The sequence below is a fragment of the Paramormyrops kingsleyae genome, chromosome 8 (genome assembly GCF_048594095.1).
Source record: "Paramormyrops kingsleyae isolate MSU_618 chromosome 8, PKINGS_0.4, whole genome shotgun sequence".
NCBI lineage: Eukaryota > Metazoa > Chordata > Actinopteri > Osteoglossiformes > Mormyridae > Paramormyrops > Paramormyrops kingsleyae.
This window is the reverse complement of record NC_132804.1, coordinates 40,081,294-40,107,580: the sequence shown is the minus strand read 5'-3', so window position 1 is coordinate 40,107,580 and position 26,287 is coordinate 40,081,294. Positions and strand designations below refer to the sequence as shown.

The 26,287-nt window shown below is 42.8% G+C and overlaps 1 protein-coding gene and 1 pseudogene across 1 annotated transcript in view; one reads left to right on the top strand and one right to left on the bottom strand.

Annotated features, from left to right (window-relative positions):
- Positions 1-7,738: 7,738 nt before the first annotated feature.
- LOC111838332 (uncharacterized) lies at positions 7,739-20,746 on the bottom strand (annotated as a pseudogene).
- A 4,840-nt stretch (positions 20,747-25,586) lies between these two features.
- The window catches only part of plekha6 (pleckstrin homology domain containing, family A member 6), a 139,556-nt gene continuing 138,855 nt past the window's right edge, over positions 25,587-26,287 (top strand). The window contains exon 1 of the mRNA XM_072715850.1: positions 25,587-25,998. Within this exon, the coding sequence (XP_072571951.1) occupies positions 25,938-25,998 (61 nt within the window). The 5' untranslated portion in view covers positions 25,587-25,937. The remainder of the gene's footprint in view (positions 25,999-26,287) is intronic.

The window sequence follows — 26,287 nt, the reverse complement described above, 5'->3', positions numbered from 1 at the left end:
GGGCAGCAGAAATAGATTAATATGCTTGTGTTAAAGTGGTGTTACAGAGTGAATGCTTTTTAAAGATAAGTAAACAGGAAAACTGTAATGACACGTGTATCAGTGCATGTACAGTATATGTATATTCGTGTGCATGGATTATGAGCTGCAATGCTGGATAAGGTTGTCACTGTGTGCTGTGCCCTGTAAAACCAATGCCCAACTAGGTAACTGCTTCCAGTGAAGCAATTTTGCAATTTTATGAATGTTGTTTGCTTCGTTCAGCTCTTTTTGAGGGGTGCTTAGGCTTTGCATGTTCCACTTATTTGTCATGTGGTGTAAAACGTGCATTGGTCTGATCTCGACTCGGTCTCACCTAGCCCTGGTCTCGGTCTCGGCCAGCCCTGGTCTCGGTCTCGACTCGGTCTTGGCCAGCCCTGGTCTCGGTCTCGACTCGGTCTCAGCCCTTCAGAGTCTTGGTCTTGTCTCGGTCTCGACACCCTCTGGTCTTGGTCAGGTCTTGGTCTCGGATAAAGTGGTCTTGACTACAACACTAGTGTGTAGTTATAGTATGGAATAGTCTTCCTGTTAGTATAGTGCAAGGTAAAACTCTGGGTGCCTTTAAATCTGAGTTAAGATTTTAACAACTCTGAGCAATTAATTGAGTTCTCCGCAAATGAACTTGATGGGCCGAATGGCCTCCTCTTGTTTGTAAATCTCTTATGTTCTTGTGGTCTTAATTGGAGCTGAACAATGAAAGTCACTTGCAGGCTATCCCACATATCACTCCACTAATGACAGCAGTGGACTGCTAAATGTTTCATATTATCTGTCTATTTGTCTATATATTTATTTAAAACTGAAATAAATTCTTTCACAATTGCATAAGGTGTGGCAGAAGGCAGAGGCTCATCAGGGTCTATCTTTGTGCTCTGTGGCATGCTAATCCCTGGGATAATCTATCCCTTCTCTAAGTGAACTGTAATTTATCAAAAATTAGAACACTCCAGTGTGTGGAAAATGAAACCCTGGTTGTCTGTGAGCTAAAAGTCCAGCAATAATCTACAAAGAGCTATAAGGATTTAAGTAATTTCCCAAATTTAGCTCAGCTTCACTTTCACACTTTGCTACCATATTTCCAGGAAATAGAATGGAACAACAGTCAGTATGTTTACATGCACAATAGAGATGCGCGGATGGCGGTTATATCCGCGGGCGCTGCGGATAATCCACGGGTTGGGTGGGTCGGGTAATAAAAAAATACATTTTAATTAATTGCGGGTGGGTCGCGGGTGGATGAGATCAATCATTAATGATGCAAATATCAACTACATTCTCTAAAATATGAACATGTTTTAAATGCATTTTTCATCAGGCAGACAGTCGCTAATTTGCGCTCTCGTTTTAAAAAAATACGTGCGTGGCGGGAGGAGGGGGGTCCATTTAAAGCAGAAATGGAGGCGAAACAGATCCGAGAGAGACTAAAAAAGGGAGAATTAAAAACAAAACAAAAGGAAGGAAAGAAAAGTGCTGTGTGGGAGCGGTTTAGCGACCCAGCAAACAAGGGACATCCAGAGGACGTCCTTAGGTCGTCCGCAATACGTCCCTTTTTTGGGGATGTCCTAAGGACGTCCTTAGGACGACCGTGTTATTATGAACACTAAAGAAATCCTTCAAAAGCAAGTTGTTGTGACAGTTTCCAGGAATAGCATTTTAAATAAATAATTTTATCTGAAGTACTTCCTTTTATTAATGTTCCATCAGGATGTCCAGAACTCGTCCTTTGAGGACGATTTCCGGACCAAAAGAGGACATCCTGAGGACGACCTAAGGACGACCGTGTTACTATGAACAATAAAGAAATCCTTCAAAAGCAAGTTATTGTGACAGCTTCCAGGAATAGCATTTTAAATAAATAATTTAATAAAAGGAAGTACTTCAGATAAATGTTCCATCAGGATGTCCAGAACTCGTCCTTTGAGGACGATTTCCGGACCAAAAGAGGACATCCTGAGGACGACCTAAGGACGACCGTGTTACTATGAACAATTAAAGAAATCATTCAAAAGCAAGTTGTTGTGACAGCTTCCAGAATAGCATTTTAAATAAATAATTTTATCTGAAGTAAAAGTATCTTATATTAATGTTCCATCAGGATGTCCAAAACTCGTCCTTTGAGGACGTCCTAAGGATGACCCAAGGAAGTCCGTGTTACTATGAAAAATATAGTAACAAAAAGAGGTCGCACGGTTTTATGTAACGGTTTATTAACTTGATTTATTCTTTTTTTTTGTGGTCTAGCTCTCTAACAATTATAGAACTATAGCAGTGAAGCCCGTTCTTCTGTGCCACTATGAAAAATAAAGAAATCTTTCAGAAACAATTTATTATGACAGCCCGCAGGAACGGTATTTATAAATATATAAAAACTGACTGGATATGCATGGCTGTCGAGTGAATTGCATGCTACATGCTAGTGAATTGCAGTCAGATTCAAACTTAGGCCAGCTGCGTTTTTGTACTTGATGCCATGGAGACGCTTTTTGCGGCTCGCGCTCCCTCGCTCACCCTCACGCGCAGTTCAAAGCACTGTCACGGGTAAGACGCGACACTCTTCTTTGTGCATAAAACTTTAATAAAATCCTCTAAGTATCATATTAACGTGTATAAAGTGATAAAATACGATGGGGTGAAACACATTTAGGCGTAATCCTACATTATTTTTTAGTGTCATTGGTATTAAACCGATTAAATCAACATTTAAAATTCCTGTCAGAACGAGCTAACGGTATTGCTATGAATTTTCTAGGAAGAGTTGAGGAGATATCTATCGCCTGTGCTGACAGTTTTAATTAGCAGTAATGAAGTAATCAATGGATTGGGATCAAACATTCCATAAATTCTTTTGTTACAGGGCACAGGTTCTGAAGTAAGGAAGCAATATCCGGCCATCGATACTGATGACTCAGAATGAAATGTTCACAAGAAGACCTTTAAAATGTGTTGTCTTAATATTTATGTTGTATTTTTCTTAATGCCATTTGTTAAATTAGAAACTTAAAGAAAATTTCTAATGTTCTTACAATAAAAATATATATTTCAACGAATTTTTAAAAAAAAATTCAAAGAAGGTCAAAGCTGAAGGATATCCTGTGGCTGTCCTCTGGACATCCTAATGGAACATTAATAAACAGAGAAATACTTAAGACAAAATTATATCTATTTAAATGCTATTCCAGCAAGCTGTCATAATGAATTGTTTTTGAAGGATTTCATTACTTTTCATGGAAGAATGAATGAAAGTTACATTATATAGAACTATAGACACCCAAAGTGCTTTATAGATGCAATAGGGAGCCACTTCAGCCACCTCCACTGTGTAGCACCCACCTGGATGATGTGACATCAGCCATTCTGCCCCATTACGCTCACCACACAGTAGCTAAGGTGGTGAAGGAGCAGGAGAGAATTTACCAGTTAGATAAATGGGATGATTAGGAGGCCAGATTTGATAAGCCACCTTAGGTAACATTTGATAAGGCAACAGTGGGCAATTTTAGCCAGAACATCAGGGTACCAACCCTACTGTTTGGAAAGATGCCCAGGGATCTTTTATAACCTGGGACAGTCAGGACCTCGGTTTTATGTCTATCTGAAGGACGGCAACACTTTACGGTACAGTGTCCCCATCACTGCACTGAGACATTGGGATCCACACAGACCACAGTATGGGGTAACCTGTTGGCCACAGCAGCACGTCAGTAACATGGTCATCCTAAGAATGTACCCAATAAAGGACATTGAGCTGGCCCTCCAAAGGACATCCTCAGGCTGTCCCTTGTTTATTTCCCTAGTATTACTGGTAAAATGTCAAATATAAATTATTCAGAAAAAGGGATTTACGTGGGCTTAATGCCCATAATATGTTCACACAATATGTCCTTAAAATGTTCCCGGAAAGTCCATAATATGTTCTCGGAATGTCCATAACTGGTCCTGAAAATGTCCTTAAAAGGTCCATAACTGGTCCTCTAGACGTCCTTAGGACGTCCCTAAAAGTCATCCTAAGGACGTAAAAAAAACTTTCCATCAGGATATCCTAAGGACGTCCTTTGAGGACAAGATCCGGACCAAAAGAGGACGTCCTATGGACGACCTAAGGACGACTTGCTGTTTGCTGGGGAAGTGCCTATCGCCTGTTACCTATCGTCTGTATAAGTGCCTACGAGTTTTTTTTGGGAAAAAAGTTCTTAATTGTTCTCTTTTTTTTATCTATTTGGAAAGCATAATATTCTGTATTATTTGAATAGATAGGGCTAATAAATTTGCCGTTATCCAGTCATTGTGTGTTTATGTGTTGCAGCGACAGAAATGGTGATATTCCCATTAAAGTCTGAATGGAGTAGGCTAAATTTTATTGAGAAAATGTTGGTTAATCTGGCCAAAGACAAAATTTGTTTTATGAATAAACGTTAATTTAAAGCAGCATACGATACGCGTATTATTTTGCTATCAGAGATGCGCAGTGTCACGGCGTGTGTAGCACGGAGCGGGGAAGCAGGCGAACGGAAGCCAGGAATCGGGGAATAAGGGGTTTAATCCAAAACACAGAGCACAAAGCACGCAACAGTACAACGTCACATCAATGACCGGACTGGGGATACAAACGGAAACGCGGACTAAATACATTGAACTAATGACAACAATCCGAAACAGCTGTAAAACACTGGGATTCCACATGAGGTTAACGAGGGGGCGTGGCACACATTAGGATCGGACGGAGCGGGGTGTGACACGCAGATTAGCTCTAAAGTCACTGAATCTGCTGTTAAAAACGAAGAAGCGGGTGCGGATATCTATATCAGAGAAAATTATAGATGCGGGCGGGTGGCGGGTGGATGATTTGTTTAAAGCCGCGGATTCGGGTGACATTTTAGCTGATCCGCGCATCTCTAATGCACAGCTAAGTCGAGCTACGGTTATAGCTCAACTACGCCATTTAATTGGACTACTGTACTTATTCCAGTATACACACAGGATAATTTATTTATTGACAGATGTATGTCCGACTGTGCTACAATAGGGGGCAAAATAGCTCCTTTCAGCTTGTTAGTATTGGGCTTTTTAAGGTTGACCTATTACGTGACAGACATAAAAAAAAAAAGAATAATGATGCGTGGACAAATTAAGTGACAGAAGCTTTAATTCCGATCTGGTCAGAAGCACTGATTTCATAACAAGAAAATGTATTTTGTATAATACACTATGACAACACAGTATTACAAAATTTTCAGATATTGCATTGTGATTTTGTTGTAATAAATACTGGGGTATTTATAAAAACAGAAAAGAAGTTTCTCACAAACCCATCTATGAGAGATTTAAACAACAAGCATGAGAAAATGATTGTGATTTTCTTGGAGAACATAAGAACTATACAAACGAGAGGAGGCCATTCGGCCCATCGAGCTCGCTTAGGGAGAACTTAACTAGTAGCTCAGAGTTGTTAAAATCTTATCTAGCTCTGATTTAAAGGAACCCAAGGATTCAGCTTGCACTACGTTATCAGGAAGACTATTCCATACTCTGACTACACGCTGTCTAAAGAAGTGCTTCCTTAAATCCAGTTTGAAATGTTCTCCCGCTAATTTCCACCTATGGCCACGAGTTCTTGTATTTGAACTAATGCTGAAGTAACTATTCAGTTGAACAGCATCCAAACCAGTTAGAATCTTATAGACCTGGATCATGTCCCCCCTCAGTCTCCTTTGCTTGAGGCTGAACAGATTTAGCTCAAATAACCTTTCCTCGTATGACATTCCTCTAAGACCAGGAATCATTCTTGTGGCCGTACGCTGCACCTTTTCTAAGGCCGCAATGTCCTTTTTAAGATATGGTGACCAAACCTGCACACAATATTCTAGGTGAGGTCTCACCAAGGAATTGTATAATCTTAGCATTACCTCCCTTGACTTAAACTCCACACACCTGGAGATATACCCCAACATCCTACTGGCCTTTTTTTATTGCTTCCCCGCACTGGCGAAAATGAGACATGGAAGCATCAACATACACACCAAGGTCTTTCTCATAATCAGCTACCTTAATTTCAGTAGGTCCCATAAAATACCTGTACTTTATATTTCTGCTCCCTACATGGAGTACCTTACATTTGTCTATGTTAAATTTCATCTGCCAGGTGTCAGCCCAGTCACTAATTAAATTAAGATCCCGCTGTAGCTGCTGAGCCGCTAGTTCAGTATCTGCTACACTACCCACCTTGGTGTCATCTGCAAATTTCACCAGTTTACTGTATATATTGGTGTCTATATAATTTATGTAAATTAGGAACAATTGTGGTCCTAAAATTGAACCCTGCGGTACCCCACTATGAACGCAGGCCCACTGTGACATTGAGCCTCTTATAACTACTCGCTGCTTCCTATCCGTTAACCAGTTATCAATCCAGGTCGCTACAGTTCCTACAATACCTGTTGCTTTGAGTTTAAGTGAGAGCCTCTTGTGGGGGACAACATCAAAAGCCTTTTGGAAATCTAAGTAGATGACATCATAGGCCTTCTTATCATCAACTTCCTGAGTAGCTTCCTCAAAAAACTCCAACAGATTTGTTAAACAGGATCTACCTCTCCTAAATCCATGCTGGATCTACCATTTTCTCTTTTATTATAGCCTCCATAACTTTACCAGTTATACAAGTTAGACTGATTGGCCTATAGTTTGACAAATTACTTCTATCCCCTTTTTTGAAAATGGGCGTTATGTTGGCATGCTTCCAATCAGAAGGTACCACACCTTCAGATAAGGATTGCAGTGCTCATGCAAAGCAGCTGAGGTAAATTTTAAACTGATTTTCAAACATACACTCGATAATATTGAAAATGAATAGTCATTAAAATTGCAAACCGTGCTATTTTTTTTTCCTATGACAGAGTAAAAATGTTTTAGCGAGACTTAAACTCCCTGTGCTATAATTTCCATACCAAATTGAAGGTAAAAAAGAGAGATGTTAATCTAGCTTACTAGCAATGTAAGAATTAGATGTGCATAACATGCAATGTTAGTATTAATCTCGCACATTGTCCAGCTCTATAATATACTACAGCCATTTTTTCAATTCAGTACAAAATACCCTGCCTGGCGTTGTGATGCCATTCGGCACCGGTACCAGTTTTTATGCCCGTGGACAACCAACACCTTGAAGTTCTGTACTTTTGGTACCTTCTTGAAGTACACTGTAAAAAATTTTATGTAAAATTTACAGTAACTTACTGGCAATTTTGGTTGCCAGTAAGACTGTAAATTTACAAGACTACTGTAAATCAATAATTACATTTGTGCTGTAAAAATTACATAAATATATATGTTGTAAAATTATGGTGCTTTTTTACAGCTATCCCTGTAAAAGTACAGTAGCAACGGTTACGAATGTGACTGAAATTACAAGAGCAACTGTGAACTTGCACTGCAAATACATTTTACAGTAAATTAGTGCATTTGTTGTGAAATTCAGTTCACTAAAGTAATAGCTGAGATTCAGCACTGCTGTGAGGGTGTGTAAACCTACTTTTTCAGTATTCTTTGTCAATTTGTGTGATGTGAAGAAAAAACCTTTCAAAATAACAGGTTTTCATAAATGTAACAATTTATTGTACAATAAATGTTCATTTAACATATGCACCATTTTCCAAAACATATTTGAAACAAAATATAAGAAACAAAAATGGAGATTGCACATTAAACCAAAGGCTTTATCCTTGGGGGGAAAAAAAAACAAACAAAACTTTCCCTCCAGTGTGACTGAACTTCATTCATAAACTCAAAGTTTAAATAAACACAAAAGAAAGGGTCTGAACTGTGCCTACCTTTAAACTGCCAAATCCATGAAGGGGCAAGACATTGCATGTACATTAATTTGAACATCAATCATGCACTTGACAATCAGTTCAGAGTCTCTCACTTCAATTTCATTGGAACACTTTTTTTTTTTAAATGGTAAGCCATTCAAAGTCCATTAGCTTCCGTAGCAGTGTGCATACATGTGGGTTCATTCCTTTCATTTTCTTGTCTCTCTTTCCAGCAACTTTTGATCCAGTTTCCGGGTTAATGCCCACGATTCCACTATGAAAAAAAACACACAGCAATTGTTTTTAAAAAAAACAGCATATACCTCACTGAATAAAATAAATTTAAGTGTCATTTTAAAATATAATTTTCCTTAACATTTCATTTATTGAAGAGCTTGGGCCAAAGAAAATATTTCAATAGTTTTACTAAGTTAATTGTATTTTAAAAACAAATTTAGATTTTGATGGCTGCAACATGCTCCACAAAGGTGAGACAAATATATATTGTGCAAGGTGTCAACTGTCGTCTTTTGGACAACTATCAAATCAGCAGTCTTCCCCCTGATTGTGTAGCCTACAGAACTAGACTGAGACCATTTAAAGGCCTTTGCAGGTGTTTTGCGTTAATTAGCTGATTAGAGTGTGGCACCAGGTGTCTTCAATATTGAACCTTTAACAATATTTTAATTTTCTGAGATACTGAATTTGGGGTTTTCATTAGTTGTCAGCTATAATCATCAAAATTAAAAGAAATAAACACTTGAAATATATCAGTCTGTGTGGAATGAATGTATACATTATACAAGTTTCACTTTTCGAATGGAATTAGTGAAATAAATCAACTTTTTGATGATATTCTAATTACATGACCAGCACCTGTGTGTGTGTATGTATATATGTATATATATATATATATACACTCACCTAAAGGATTATTAGGAACACCATACTAATACAGTGTTTGACCCCCTTTCGCCTTCAGAACTGCCTTAATTCTACGTGGCATTGATTCAACAAGGTGCTGAAAGCATTCTTTAGAAATGTTGGTCCATATTGATAGGATAGCATCTTGCAGTTGATGGAGATTTGTGGGATGCACATCCAGGGCACGAAGCTCCCGTTCCACCACATCCCAAAGATGCTCTATTGGGTTGAGATCTGGTGACTGTGGGAGCCATTGTAGTACAGTGAACTCATTGTCATGTTCAAGAAACCAATTTGAAATGATTTGAGCTTTGTGACATGGTGCATTATCCTGCTGGAAGTAGTCATCAGAGGATGGGTACATGGTGGTCATAAAGGGATGGACATGGTCAGAAACAATGCTCAGGTAGGCCGTGGCATTTAAACGATGCCCAATTGGCACTAAGGGGCCTAAAGTGTGCCAAGAAAACATCCCCCACACCATTACACCACCACCACCAGCCTGCACAGTGGTAACAAGGCATGATGGATCCATGTTCTCATTCTGTTTACGCCAAATTCTGACTCTACCATTTGAATGTCTCAACAGAAATCGAGACTCATCAGACCAGGCAACATTTTTCCAGTCTTCAACTGTCCAATTTTGGTGAGCTCGTGCAAATTGTAGCCTCTTTTTCCTATTTGTAGTGGAGATGAGTGGTACCCGGTGGGGTCTTCTGCTGTTGTAGCCCATCCGCCTCAAGGTTGTGCGTGTTGGTTGTGGCTTCACAAACGCTTTGCTGCATACCTCGGTTGTAACGAGTGGTTATTTCAGTCAAAGTTGCTCTTCTATCAGCTTGAATCAGTCGGCCCATTCTCCTCTGACCTCTAGCATCAACAAGGCATTTTTGCCCACAGGACTGCCGCATACTGGATGTTTTTCCCTTTGCACACCATTCTTTGTAAACCCTAGAAATGGTTGTGCGTGAAAATCCCAGTAACTGAGCAGATTATGAAATACTCAGACCGGCCCGTCTGGCACCAACAACCATGCCACGCTCAAAATTGCTTAAATCACCTTTCTTTCCCATTCTGACATTCAGTTTGCAGTTCAGGAGATTGTCTTGACCAGGACCACACCCCTAAATGCATTGAAGCAACTGCCATGTGATTGGTTGATTAGATAATTGCATTAATGAGAAATTGAACAGGTGTTCCTAATAATCCTTTAGGTGAGTGTATATATATATATATATGGTTTGCATCAGACACGTGATCAGCTACAGACAAATAAAGTAAAAACGAAAAAAAAAACACCAATATTGTGAAACATTACAAATTAAAAAAAAAAACTTTTCAATTTAAATATATTACAAAATGTAAAGTTATCCCTGTGATGCAAAGCAGAATTTAGAAATCATTACAATTTATTTGACTCAAGAAATCATTTCTGATTGTTATTAATGTAGAAAATTTAGCTGCTTCTTATTGTGTGTGGAAATGTTGATACATGATATTTTTTCAGGATTTTTTGATAAATTTAAAGTTTAATTAACATTTATCTGCATTTATCAAAAATATTAATAAATGCATTAACAAACTTAATGAAATTAAAATCGTTTTAGATGTCTTCATTCACTTTATATCACTTTCATACATGATGAATAAAATGATTAATTTCTTTCTTTTAAATCTTATACAAATGTTTGAGTGGTATCGTTTCCACAAAAATATTAAGCAGCAAAACTATTTTTAACATTGATAATAATAAGAAATGTTTCTTGAGCAGCAATCAGCATATTACAATGATTTCTGAAGAATCATGTGACACTTAAACTTCTCTTAGTAAACAACAACAGATTTATAAACGTTTCTAATGACAAATGTTGTGTTCCCAAATGCAAATTAAAGTGGCTCGAACCAAGCGTGGCTAGGAGTGAATTCAGTTCATGTTTTAGAAAACAATCTTTAGCAGTTTATTTAGGTAATAGCTTAAGGCCATTTGCATGATTTCAACACCCCCAACCCCTCAAAAAAAAATAAACACTCGGATCTACGCAAATCGCATGGGTCATCCCTCAGAGGTCGGAAAATACGGAAATCCATATCCCTGATGCATATTTTGTAATAGATTTTTTTGATAAAATATTTTTGCTGGACTTTGGCTTCATGTACTAAATTCAGTGTTCAGTTTTTTGCTTTTTGACAACTTTTCCAAAAAAAAAAAAAATATATCCAAACTTGTAAACCTAAAAAAGTAAAGAAAATTTGAATGTCTACAATAAATTTTTTGTTGGAGTTTATGCTCTGACATACCTCTGAATAAATTCAAGGGTGCATGCAGCTTCATCCTGATAAGCAAGGTTTAAGTTGTAATAGGTCGCAAACAATGCTGCCAGGCCCTCAACAAACGCCTCTGAACATGGGCCAAGGACAACTTCCCTTTCGACTGACAACATCCACTTGCTTGGGGTCATGGATTCACCTGTAAAAGAAATACAGAAGGACATAGATTAATAAGTGTTGTAAAAGCATGGTTCATGGGTAGTTCATGTTAACTAATAAACACACTGATACTATAATACTATAAATTAAAAGATAATAAAGACTATGGTTACCAATAAGGAGAGAGAGAGAGGTTCAGAGACAATAACAAATGGAAGAAATATAGGAGTGAGAATAGAACTGTGAAATGGAATACAGGAACAGCGGTGGCAAAAATAGAAATAGAAAGCAAAGAACAGTGTGTATAATAGAGACAGAAGGTAAGGTACATTACCTTGAATGATCAGTGCAGGTGAATCTGGTAATCCATCTCTTTCCATGTCGGCTGCAGTTGCTGCTACCTAAAAAAAATATTTTGCATTACCAGTTCAACTTTTAAGACATTAAAAATCAAAATGATATTACTTACATCAGCTTCAATTAGAAGGGTTTCTCTTCTCTCTTTAAAATGGGCCATTAAGAGTTGCAGGATGCACAGGACCAGAGAATTTCCCTTTTGATACTTTGACAGAACAGCATGTACCTCACTGTTTGTTGGCCTTTCTTGAAAAAATCGTAGAATCCTCTTCCCTTTCCCTTCAATGCTCTCCATGACTCTTTGGAGCAGTGTGATGTCAGTAAGCAAATGAAAATGTAAAAAAATACCCTTAAGACAAAACAGGTAAGGCCATGAGTTCTTTAGTTCAGACAGTGGCGGAGGTGGAGTGGTGTTTATATCACGGCATTGACGGTAATATGTGAGCTCCATCAACTTGTGAAGTTCTCCTCTAATGGCGCCAGACATTCCTTCAGTGGAATGAAGCAGTACCATTTGCTTGCGCTTCTCTTCTAGAGTGTCATCATTTTCTCCTGCAGGAAGCTCCTCTGGCTGCCAACTGACACAACCATATTGATCAGCTGGCCTTCTTGAGCTTTGACTTGTGGTTCTGCATGATAATCGTAGTCGTTCTTTTCTACGACGAGCTAATGTGTTGTTTCTGTTTACATGTTCAACACGGGTTTTAACTTGCAAGAGCAAATTGGCATACCCACTACCTATTTTTGTTCCATCAGCCAGAACATCAGCAAAACTGTCCGGGTACTGTTTAACAATGTTCTACACTACAATCTGACACTGTGCCTTTGATGGGTTGACTTCATGTTTTTGCATTTTATCTACTAACATCCTTACTAGCTGCCTTCGATCAGCTGGTGATGGTCTTTTTTTATTTGCAATGGCCAATTTAATTCCAGAAGGCATGACTTCCCAAGGCACTTTAAATGTTTCAGCCCAGGAACAAGATGCTGAAGAGCAAGCAGAAGAACTAGATGGTGTAGAACTTGAAGAACTCTCTGATCCTGGGCTTGATGAATTAGACAGAACTTGATGAGATGAGCGTTGGGATGTCGAGCAGCTGGCTTGTTCTAACTATAAATAACCAATATATTAACAAAAAGTGAAGTTTGAACATTGAACATTTAACAATATTTTTCAAATATACATCAGTAACAAATAGTATTATGTTTTTTTCTGTAAAATACCTTCATTTTTCCACGCATTTAGTAGTTTGCGACATTGGATAGGCCTGAGGTATTCCATGAGGTCACCTTCTTTCACATAGTTGAGGTCAGCTTTTGTTTCAACACCAATAGTAAGCCCATGGATCAATTTTTGAAGGGTTTCATCCGAGAGACCAGGTAACGAAGAGCAGATGGCGAGTTTTATCTCATCTAAACTGGACATACCTTAAAAAGATGGAAAAGAGTGGTGTAACACAATCACAGACAAGCCAAATGTTTTGTACTCCTGGAGAGGGTAATAATCTAATAGCTCCTCTTGAAGTACACAGACATGTCTTGGGTCCTCATCTGCTATGCAGTATACACCCAAATCCACCAACTGCACAGCATGTCATTTCTCAGTCACAAAGTAGACCACTGAATTCTGGTGAACAAGAATTAGTTTAATTCTGCCAACCTCCAAACCCTCATCATTACTGGCCAAAAGCACAATCATTCCTTTCCTGTACTTTGTACCTTTCAAAGTGATTTCAGTAGCTACTAATGTATTGCCTGACTGAAAATCAAAATGATCAATTGATTCCTTGATCGTTTCATTGTAATCATCCATCCATCCATCCATCATCTGCCGCTTGTCCGGGGTTTGGGTCGCGGGGGTAGCAGCTTCAGTAGAGGCACCCAGACCTCCCTCTCCCCAGCTAACCCCACCAGCTCCTCGGGGGGGACACCGAGGCGTTCCCAGGCCAGCCGAGAGATATAATCCCTCCAGCGAGTCCTGGGCCTGCCCCGGGGCCTCCTCCCTGTAGGACATGCACGGAAAACCTCTCCGGGTAGCCGCCCAGGAGGCATCCGCACCAGATGTCCAAACCACCTCAACTGGCTCCTTTCGACGTGAAGAAGCAGCGGTTCTACTCTGAGGCCCTCCCGGATATCCGAACTTCTCACCCTATCCCTAAGGGAGAGCCCAGACACCCTGCGGAGAAACCTCATTTCAGCCGCTTGTATTCGCGATCTCGTTCTTTCGGTCATTACCCATAGCTCATGACCATAGGTGAGGGTAGGGACAAAGATGGACCAATAGATCGAGAGCTTGGCTTTTTGGCTCAGTTCTTTCTTAGCCACGACGGACCGGTTAAGCGCCTGCAGAACTGCAGACGCCGCTCCGATCCGTCTATCCAGCTCCCGATCTCGCCTACCCTCACTCGTGAACAAGACCCCGAGATACTTAAACTCCTCCACTTGAGGCAGTACGTCTTCCCCAACCCGAAGAGGGCAAACCACCCGTTTCCGGCTGAGAACCATGGTCTCGGACTTGGAAGTGCTAATCCTCATCCCTGCCGCTTCGCACTCGGCTGCGAACCGCCCCACTGCCTGCTGGAGATCCCCAGCAGATGAAGCCAACAGGACGACATCGTCTGCAAAAAGCAGCGAGGCAATCCTGAGGTCACCAAACTGGACACCCTCGACGCCTTGGCTGCGCCTAGAAATCCTGTCCATAAATATGATAAACAGGACCGATGACAAAGGGCAGCCCTGGCGGAGCCCAACACGAACCTGGAACTTGTCCGACTTATTGCCGACAATGCGGACCAAGCTTCTGCTCCGTTCGTACAGGGACCGGATCGCCCAAAACAGTGGACCCCATACTCTCGAAGCACCCCCCACAGAGCACCTCGGGGAACCCGGTCAAAAGCCTTTTCCAAATTAACAAAACACATGTAGACTGGATAGGCAAACTCCCAGGCCCCCTCCAGTACCCTTGCAAGGGTATAAAGCTGGTCCAGTGTTCCACGACCAGGACGAAAACCGCATTGTTCCTCCTGAATCCGAGATTCGACTATCGATCTCACCTTCCTCTCCAGTACCCCGGAATAGACTTTCCCAGGGAGGCTGAGAAGTGTGATCCCCCTGTAGTTGGAACACACCCTCCGGTCCCCTTTCTTAAATAAGGGGACCACCACCCCGGTCTGCCAATCCAGCGGCACTGTCCCTGACCTCCACGCACTGTTGAGAAGGCGTGTCAGCCACGACAGCCCCACAACATCTAGAGCCTTCAGGTACTCCAGGCGGATCTCGTCCACCCCCGGGGCCCGGCCACCACGGAGTTGTTTAACCACCCCGGCCACCTCAGCCTCAGTGATGGGCAAGCCCGCCCCAGCACCCTCGGGCTCTGTGCCCTCAGATGTCTCAAAGGCAGTATGCGTAGATGTATCTGAGGCAGGGTTGAGGAGGTCCTCAAAGTATTCCTGATGTCCCCAGGTGAGGTCAACAGCCCCCCCCCCCACTATAAATAGTAGGAACCAGGAGCTGCTTCCCCCTCCTGATACTCCGTATGGTTTGCCAGAACCTTTTTGAGGCCGACCGAAAGTCACTTTCCATGGCCTCACCGAACTCCTCCCACGCCCTGGTTTTTGCTTCTGCGACCGCCCGAGCCGCGTTCCGCCTGGCCCGCCGGTACCTGTCAGCTGCCTCCGGAGACCCCCGGGCTAATAATTCCTGGTAAGCCTCCTTTTTCAGCTTCACGGCCCCCCTCACCTCTGGTGTCCACCATCGGGTACGGGGGTTACCGCCACGACAGGCACCGACCACCCTGCAGCCACAGCTCCGTACGGCCGCTTCCACAATGGAGATCCGGAACAGTGTCTCCTACCTCCCCCGGCATGCAGTCGGAATTCTGCCGGAGGCACGAGTTAAAGCTCCAGTGAACAGGAGCCTCTGCCAGACGTTCCCAGCAGACCCTCACTATGCGCTTGGGCCTACCAGGTCTGACCGGCTTCCTCCCCCGCCACCTGAGCCAACTCATCACCAGGTGGTGATCAGTTGACAGCTCTGCCCCTCTCTTTACCCGAGTGTCCAAGACGGAGGGCCGCAGATCAGTTGATACGATTATAAAATCGATCATCGACCTGTAGCCCCGGGCATGTTCGTACCATGTCCACTTATGGACACCCTTATGCTCGAACATGGTGTTCGTTATGGACAAACCATGCATTGCACAGAAGTCCAATAACAGAACACCACTCGGATTCAGATCAGGGAGGCCGTTCCTCCCAATCACCCCCTTCCAGGTCACACTGTCAGGACATTGTAATCATCTGAATAAAATTCAGAGCCTCTCTCAACTTGCACAGAAAGCTGGAAGAGATTTCCAGCACTTAAGTAGGCTTGGAGAAGCTGGTGCCTTTCTGCAAGTGTTGCACATAAGTTTTGAAGTTGTGCAATTTTCTAGCACATTGCTTGAAATAGGTATGCTTGCTCTCAAACCTCATAGTCCATAACCGAATGAGTGGTCCAAACTGTTTTATGAGCTCTGGGTAATGGCGCAAATAATGATGTTTAGGCTTGAGAGGCTTAGAAGGGAAAGTCACAGACCTGAAATGAACATACTCTTCAATGAGCACTCTCAGATAAGCAACCTGATCTGCCATTATTGCTGGTGCACAAATTAGGTCTACAACTTGTCTGAGAAGCAGAACAAGCTGCCACACTTCTGATTCTGGATCCTTAATCCGGTGTCCAACAATAACTGGCAAAAGCCTTAGAAGACACCAATTCTGCACAGCGTGACCACAAAGTCTCTCACCCCCTGAGTTGATCTCAGCTAGTTTATTGGCAGCATCATTTCCTGTGTACTCAAATTGTTTAATATAACGGTTAAGCTCTGTGAAAGTAAAGCATTTTTCTTGATTTACCAAGTAATCAATGTACAGCTTAAGATCAGATGCCACAACACCCTCAAAGAGGTCATGGCCAAGCCAAGGGGGCAAGCCAGGCTGACAAACATGAAAAGAATTCAGCTGATTGAAAGGAGAGTTAAACTTGACTCCATCAACTAAATTATCGCCACTGGCTGCAAGTTCCTGAATGTTTCTCTCATAAGACTCCACAGTTCGCTTCAAAGCAGGTTCCAAAGGCGTGGCATGAAATGTGTCTCTGTCAATGGTGCAATACCTGCAGAAATGTAGGCTTCGGCTAAAGTTCTCGACAAAACCACCAATGGTGTGGGATCCCAGGTTGTCACCTACGATGGAACACAAAGAAACTTTCAAAGTTTTGCCATCATTCACAACGACACTGTTCTCTTCAAGATCTTTGAGATCTTCAATTAGTGATCTAAAAACATGAGCTGGTCCAAACTGCTTAAAATCTTGCTCATTACACAAAAGAACGAGCTGCATGTGGTCTACGTTTGACCTGTTATGAGGTAAAATATCAGTCAAGGTAAGATAGACTGCCAGCAATTTGTGTTTTTTTCTGGCTGAGCCCAAAGGATTTACCACCTCGAATGAATCCTGATAAATGATCAAACCCAGAGATGATGGATCAGCAAGAAACAAAGAATTTTCAGAAAAATTCTTGCCATCCTTTAGATCCCGAAACAGACCATTTTCAGCTGTTTGTGAGTGCATATGTTCATACTGATCCCTTACAGACTGGCACTGAAACAGAGCACTGATGGTCTGCTTAACTGGGACATACTGAGCAAAGCACTCTTTCCCATTTCTTTCACTAACTCCCAGCAAAATAGGGACTGGCTCAACAATCTTGCTTGAAAGCCGTCTTTCTCCTCTGTGCTGTACTGAGAACACCACTATTACAAGCTGTCAGCAAATCCTCCCTAGACAACTGATCAATCACGTCATTAATCCTCTCCTCTGATAATTCAAGCAAAGCAAGCTTTTCTCTCAGTTTACTAAGAAAATAAGACTGCCCAATGTCATGGATATTTTGAAATTCTTCAACAATGCCTTGAATGGTAGACTCAGGTAATAGCAATTTAGCTTGCAATTTCACATAGAAAAGGGTTAAATTTCTAAGAAAAAGAGATTCATCCACAACTTCAGAAAAACTGTGCTCTACAACATCTGATCTCTCACTCTCAGACACAACATCAGAAACTGGAGTTTCCGTGGCCATAGCAGGCTCTATCAATTGGTTTACAGAGCACATTTTATGAGTCCGTGATACATGTGATGCGAATGTAGATCTCACCTTAAATGTCCTGTTGCAACCAAATGGGGATCTCCAGACCTGACTGAATGTGGCTCTTCAAATGAGACAAAAACTGTGTTAGGGTCCCACATTGAACTTCACAAAAGTCTACATGGCATTTAAATGTTTTATCACACATCTGTGCCTGAATCTCTTTAGCAGACGTGTGATGTTCTTTGTGATGTCTGTATATGTGGGACTTCAATGAAGAAAACTTTGTAAAAACATGTGGGCAATCAGGCACACCACATCTAAATTGTGAATTAGGCACATTTCTATGCAATTTCACATGCTGCACAAAATGTAGGATTGTGCAGCTCTCATTATTACAGAATTTACAGATAAACATCTTCAACTGAAATAATAAAAAAAAAATGCTAATAACGTTACATACACAGAAGTAAAGCATGTGCACAGTAATTTCCAATGTACTTTGTAATGAACAACTAAAGTACTAATTTGACTACATACACCCTTATAAGTACAAAACTAAAACTTAAAAAAAACAGCATCTTCATCGAAACAAACACGTGCTAATTAGTTAATAGCTTGACAGTCCAGTTAAACACTAATGTTGCCGAGTTGCATAAAACCTACATAACTTAATTTTATTAATGTAATTGCAATGTTTTAAAGTTAACGTGACTACTAACAACAATCCACACTAATTTTATACCGAACAGCTATCGAAAATGTATAGTAATATGGCAGACAGGTCATGCTTTCAAGATGAAAAAAAGTTAGTTAGCGTTACCCAGCTAACGTTAATCCTAACATTGCACTAAAAAAGCAAATAGCATAGAATTGAACACATGTATCAGGATTTCACGTTTTAACTGAAGCATGAATTAGTAGTTACACTCACCTCCCTCACTCTTACTCTTTTGAGGTCCTCTTCTCTGGTAATCGCAGTGTTGCCAACTTCTTTATCGTAGAGTGCAGGAGTTGAGCGCGAAATAGGAAAAAAGAGCACCAGAAGTCGTGACTCGTGAGAAGTCCCAAGATGTCCGCTGCTGATGACGAAATGACATCACATGCACTACGCTCCGCCGAGTTGTCTAATCATGTGTTTTTTTTTTAAGCAAACAGTTTTAAACTAATAGTTGTGTACATTATATAATCATATATCAGAGTCAACATGGTGTAAATATTTTGTTAAAACGGCTGTATTTATTACAGTTGACTAAGTTCCAAAACTGGATTTCAACACTAGAAAAAAAAAGAATATGTATGATATCCTGTAGCATTACTGTATAATCATGTTCCCAGAATCTATAGAAAAATACATTCTTCCTTAAAAAACAAGCACACTATATTATGGTAGATACTACTGTAATTTTACAGCAATTATTTAGCATGTTCCTTGTAATGCTGTAAATTTCAAAATACAGTAGTCTATTGTAATATTTATAATATTTACTGTAAAAATTACAGCAATTTTATACAGTGTAGGTATCTTTTAGAACTGATTAGAAATAAATCCTAAATTAAGATATGGTGATTGTTGGATAATGTTAGATGTATAGTGTTTCAGTAGGTAAGTAGAACTCACTTATCCATTGTGGACTTGGTTGTAGAGTGAACGAAATTGGCAATTGATTCAATGCTTCAATCAGACTCAGCCTGAGGATCATCTCAGTGAATTTAATTTTCCTTTCAACCCTCATGTCTTGAACTTAAAGAATGGTTGGCCTACTTATGTAATATTTACTGGGGGAAGACTGAATGAGACTAGGACTAAATACATAAGACAAGGCAAACGGAATAGGGAACAGGTGACGACAATCAGGATTCGACAGGAGGTAATGAAGGGGCGTGGCACACACGAGGAGTGTTCGGAGCTGAATGTTACATAACCCCCCCCCAAAGGCGCGCACACCAGGTGCGCCCGAGGGGAGGCGACGGACGGGACGAGGAACAGGACCTGGAAAACAAAAGCAGACAATCAACGAGGGACTGGGAACAAGACAGAAGCACAAAACAGGCACAGGGGCAAAACCCACGACAAAACCCCACACAAGAGCGGAAACGCGGACAGACAGACAGAGAAGGGAGACACGGAGGAAGCACCCACAGGCGACACGAAGGGGCCAGGAGTGCACGGAGGAGGAACACAGGGACGAGGAGGAGAAACAGGCGGGACGAAGAAAGGAGGAGCAGACAGGGGAGACCAGACAGGAACAGAAGGGGGACAAAGGGGAGCCCGAGGGAGCCCAGGCAGGCGACGGGCAGTGGCCGGAGGGGCCGCAGGCGAGAGGGAGGAGGGAGCAGGAGGGGACCACACAGGGGCCGAGGGAACGGGACGAGGGAGAGACGGAGGGGACATGGAGGGAACAAGAGGGAACACCGATGGAGGCAGGCAGGAGGGGGAAGCCGCAGCAGGCGACGGAAGTAAAAGTACGGAAGCTATATGGGTAAAATTAGATGCTACAAACTCAAATAGCCTAATTGTCTGTGTTTGTTACAGAGCACCCAATGTAGCTGCTGAGGAAAGCAGATTGTTATACAGTGATATTAGGATTATGAGCAATAAAAATGATGTGTACGTAGTTATGGGTGATTTTAATCTACCGGGGATGCAGTGGGACATTGTTGCTGGCTCTTCTGAAAATTAACTTGAGATGGTGGAATTAGTACAGGATTGTTTTTTTACTCAGTTTGTTAACACCCCTACCAGGGGAGATGCCATTCTTGATCTTGTTTTGTCTAATAACCAGGACCGGATTGGTAAATTAGACGTTTTAGAACCACTTGACAGTAGCGATCATAACATGGTTAAATTTGAGGTTAAGTTTAGTGCCCGAAGAGCAAAGTCCAAAACAAAAATATATAATGTTAGGAAGGCTAACTTCAATTGTATGAGATTAAAACTAGAAACTGTAGACTGGATGGAGTTAAATAACAAAACTGTTGAAGAGGCATGGGAATTTTTTAAAAGCACATTATTGCAAGTGCAAGAGGACTTCATACCTGTTTCCAGCAAGAATAAATCTAGGAAATTGCAACCTAGGTGGTTTAATAGGGAAATAAAGTATAAAGTAAGGAGGAAAAGGGCTTTGTTCAGGAGATGGAAAATAACTGATGATGACATAATAAAGCAAGAGTATCTAAATCTACAGGCTGAATTAAAAAATTACATTAGACGAGCTAAAAGGAATGTCGAAAGGAAGATCGCATTGGAGGCTAAGGATGACATTAAAAGTTTCTTCCAGTATTTTAACTCTAAAAGAGCTCTAAAAGCTGAAATTACTAATCTGCAGGATAGTAAGGGTCTTATAATTGAAAACGACATTGACATAGTAAATGAGTTCAATGATAGTTTTGCACAGGTATTCACTGTTGAGGACACTAGTAACTTACCAGTTCTTATTACTAATCCAACATCGTCTATAACTAATATATATATAACTGAAGCTGATGTTTTGCAAAGCCTAGCTAAGCTCAAAATAAATAAATCACAGGGCCCTGATGGCATCTTACCTATAGTGTTAAAAGAGATGAGGGATATTATTTGCCAACCCTTAACATTACAGTTTCAAAAATCCTTATCTGATGGTGTGGTACCTTCTGATTGGAAGCATGCCAACATAACGCCCATTTTCAAAAAAGGGGATAGAAATAATTTGTCAAACTATAGGCCAATCAGTCTAACTTGTATAACTGGTAAAGTTATGGAGGCTATAATCAAAGAGAAAATGGTAGATTACCTGGACTCAAATAACATTTTGAGGGATAGCCAGCATGGATTTAGGAGAGGTAGATCCTGTTTAACAAATCTGTTGGAGTTTTTTGAGGAAGCTACTCAGGAAGTTGATGATAAGAAGGCCTATGATGTCATCTACTTAGATTTCCAAAAGGCTTTTGATGTTGTTCCCCACAAGAGGCTCTCACTTAAACTCAAAGCGACAGGTATTTTAGGAACTGTAGCGACCTGGATTGATAACTGGTTAACGGATAGGAAGCAGCGAGTAGTTATAAGAGGCTCAATGTCACAGTGGGCCTGCGTTCATAGTGGGGTACCGCAGGGTTCAATTTTAGGACCACTTTTGTTCCTAATTTACATAAATGATATAGACACCAATATATACAGTAAACTGGTGAAATTTGCAGATGACACCAAGGTGGGTGGTGTAGCAGATACTGAACTAGCGGCTCAGCAGCTACAGCGGGATCGTAATTTAATTAGTGACTGGGCTGACACCTGGCAGATGAAGTTTAACATAGACAAATGTAAGGTACTCCATGTAGGGAGCAGAAATATAAAGTACAGGTATTTTATGGGACCTACTGAAATAAAGGTAGCTGATTATGAGAAAGACCTTGGTGTGTATGTTGATGCTTCCATGTCTCATTCTCCCTAGTGCGGGGAAGCAATAAAAAAGGCCAATAGGATGTTGGGGTATATCTCCAGGTGTGTGGAGTTTAAGTCAAGGGAGGTAATGCTAAGATTATACAATTCCTTGGTGAGACCTCACCTAGAATATTGTGTACAGGTTTGGTCACCATATCTTAAAAAGGACATAGCGGCCTTAGAAAAGGTGCAGCGTAGGGCCACAAGAATGATTCCTGGTCTTAGAGGAATGTCATACGAGGAAAGGTTATTTGAGCTAAATCTGTTCAGCCTCAAGCAAAGGAGACTGAGGGGACATGATCCAGGTCTATAAGATTCTAACAGGTTTGGATGCTGTTCAACCGAATAGTTACTTCAGCATTAGTTCAAATACAAGAACTCGTGGCCATAGGTGGAAATTAGCGGGAGAACATTTCAAACTGGATTTAAGGAAGCACTTCTTTACACAGCGTGTAAATAATAACAACTCTGAGCTATTAGTTAAGGTCTCCCCAAGCGAGCTCGATGGGCCGAATGGCTTCCTCTCGTTTGTATAGTTCTTATGTTCTTATGACGGCGTAGCTGGAGCCGGTGAAGGCGCCGTCCGACGCCCCTCCGAAGCAGGGGGGCCCGGAGGCGACCGACATGGAGTTGGAGGCGGGACTGAGGCCGGGAAACGAGGCCGCGGAGGGGGATCCGCAGGCGACCGCCGACCCAGAGCCAGAGGAGCCACAGGCGCACCCCGTGCCCCAGCCAAAGCGAGCGAGGGCGAGCTAGGGGGCAGGGAGGGCGGGACCCAGGCCCGGCATCTATGTCCCCTCCCCTTGCAGGACACAGATAGGCGGGATCCTGGGGGGTGTCGTCCTTGCTGGTGCAAGGGCGAGGGAGTCTCGAGGGAGGTCCCCGAGGGGTCCCACTCAAGCTCCTCCTCCTTCAAGGAGAGAGGAGCGGGGGTCCAGCTGTCCGGGACCTCCTTGGGGACTTGGGCCATTGCTGGGAGGACCGGAGAGCCGGGCTGGACGGGAGAGCCGGGCTGGACGGGCAGGACAGAAGAGCCGGCTGGACGGGAGAGCTGGGCTGGACGGAAGAGCCAGGCTGGACGGGCAGGACAGAAGAGCCGGCCTCAGGCGGTGGCGCAGGCAGAGTGAACGTGCGGGCAGTGGGGAATCAGGGGCGGCGGTGGCGAACCCCCTCCGGAGCTGCTCCAGGAGCGGAGCTGCCTCTCAGGAGTCTTTAATGGCGGGTTCTCCCATCACCCGCCAGTACAGCTCCTGCAGGAGGCGAAACCTCTTCCCGGTCTCCAGGCAGGGTTGTGGCTCAGCAACCCTGGGTGGCGCTGCAGCAGGCACCTTGGGCGTGCGGCCAGTAGGGGGCGCTTCGGCGGGCGCCGCCGTCACGCGGCCAGCAGGGGGCACCTAGGCGGGCGCCGCCATCACAAGGCCAGCAGGGGGCGCCTCCGCGGGCGCCGCCATCACACGGCCAGCAGGGGGCGCCTCCGCGGGCGCCGCCATCACACGGCCAGCAGGGGGCGCCTCCGCGGGCGCCGCCATCACACGGCCAGCAGGGGGCGCAGCCGCGGGTGCCTCGGGCAGTGCCGCAGGCAGAGCGGCGGCAGTTGCAGGGACCGCAGGCAGAGCTAGCGGGTCAGGCAGGACAGGCGGTGCCACTGGCAAAGTGGCGACAGCTGCAGGCGGTGCCGTGGACAGTGAGGCGGCAGCATCAGCAGGCGGTGCCACGGGCAGAGCGGCGACCGTAGCAGAAGCAGGCGCTGCTTGCAGGTCCGGAGTCTGCGGGTCCGGATCCGGTGCGCCTGGGACTACCCCTTTATGGGCTGGTCCCGGGGAATTGCATCTTTTATGGCGCTGATCCCTTTTCCGGGTGAGCGTTCTGGCCAGTAATCACGGGGTTTACTGGCACGGGGCTCACCGGTAATCGAGGCGTCTTCCCCAGCGGGCGTTAATGAGCAGGCTCCTAATTAGAGCGCGGACTCTCTCTCATGCCATCCTTGGTGCTGCTTTCTTCCGGAGCTGGGGGGTTGAGCAGCAGACGCCGCGTTCAGCTCAGTCATGTGCTGCTGAAGACGCGTCTTTTGCTGTGCGGTGGAGGCTGGAGCTCTAGCCGTCTTACGTAAGACGGAGTGGAAGGTAGAGGGTGAGTCGGGGGGCGGCTCCCAGGAGGTATATCCCAGCGGGGATAACCAAACAGCCGCTCTCTCCTTCAGCTGACGTAGGTGTTCTCCCACCTTAACGTGAAGCTGTTCCTCACCGATATCGTACCACTTCTTGATGAGCACCCAACACCTCTTTACGAGCGGACGGGCTACTGGATCGTCCCGGAGTTCCAGCAGGTTGGTCCAGTGAATCACTTCTTCTTCTATGGGGAGTTCTTCCCTGGCAGCGCTGAGCTTGGTTTGGAGATTAGTCATTCTGTCACGTTCCGAGGGCAGGTGAGCCGGAAAGCAGGCGAATCGAGCTGTACTCACAGATAAATGGGGTTTTATTGACCAAAGGACAGACAGGTAGGGACATCAACGGACACTACAATGACTAATCTGGGGAAGACTGACTGAGACTAGGACTAAATACATAAGACAAGGCAAACGGAATAGGGAACAGGTAACGACAATCAGGATTCAACAGGAGGTAATGAGGGGGCGTGGCACACACGAGGAGCGTTCGGAGCTGAACGTGACAGATATTGATTTTATCATTTGGTGCAAGCACCATTTACAGTTAAATTACCACATCTGTTTCTTTAGACACGCTAATCCTTATCATTCTGGTCTACATAGACACAAGTCAAGCCATGGGGTCAAATGGAGAAAGGAATCCAAACAATATAATATAGTTCTGAATTCTTGATCTTTTGAGTATGGGAGAAAAAAGGAGCAGGGCCAGAAGGACAGGTTTTATTTGCATTACTTCAGGTATGTTCCTAGTCAGAACTTGTGAGTAGCGTGCTTGTTTCACACTTTGGAATGTATCTATGCAACTGTCAAATGTTACCCTGATTCATTTGTTATTTGCAGAATCTCTCTGTTTTGTCTTGTTCGCCTTCTTGATTTGCAGTCAGGGTTGAGGTAGGTTTCTCTTTGATTGGAGGCTGTGTTATGACCAATATGTATAATCTTTTCTCAAAGATAAAAGGAGAGCTGCTGCCTTGTAAACAAATTTTGCTGTGTTGCTGTTATGCTCCCAAGTGTATAGAATGAATAAAACTTACTCATCCAAAACATATATCATATTGCTAAACCCTGTTTGATCAGATCATGCAACATTCAATCTTAATATCCATTTTATTCACCTGTCCATGTTGTTATTTTTGTTTCACTACCATCATACTGATTGTGAACCACTAAAAAAATGTAACTAAAGCACAGCAAGGTCACAAAGAAGGTGTGTGCAAAAAAGCAAGATGGGTGACACATTAAGAAACACTGATAGGAAAATGTTTGTGGAATTTAGAAGGACAGAGGAGGGTGAGGCCAAAGAATGGAGGCGGGGAAAAATAAGAAGTCCTGGGAGGTGAAACTGAAGACGTTGTTTAGCTGTAAGACTAGTTTGTGAGAGATGAGGTGTGGCTGCACCAAGTACTAAAGCACACAAAGTAACTCAATTTCCTAGTGAATTCTATGAATGAAGGATTTCCTGTAGCAAAGTCACTGATTTGGGACAAGCTAAACCAGTGAGTGAGGCAGGTTTGGACCTGTATGAAGCTAGCTACCTAGGTGCCTAGACTTTAATTCCACTGCTGTGGCCATGTGTCTTAGCTGACAAATGGATTTATCACTAAGCCAACTCATATTAAGGTTCTGCTTTTACAAGGTATGCTTTTAGAAAAGCAGAGCTTCCTGGTAATATTGCATGACTGAGACTGTGACGTGCAGAGGGGCTGAAGTGTGTTTTACGTTCGTACGTCTTGCAGGTATGTTGTATGGGATTGATTCCTAATGTATTCAGTGTGAGTTTTTTGTATTGTGTTGCTTTGTGTGTCAGTCCTGTGAATGTTAACGCTTATCTAATGTGTGTCCTGCACTATAACTGGTAATAATTTTCTTAACACAAATTTGGTTTTTATAACAATGCCTCTTTTCAAAATCCAGTATTTATGGAGTACAGTGATCTGTGGTGTATTTGATATGTGAGTAAATATGCTTCTGGTGCAACAAATTTTTATCAAACATTCAAACACTATTCATTTAATCTGTTTTGTT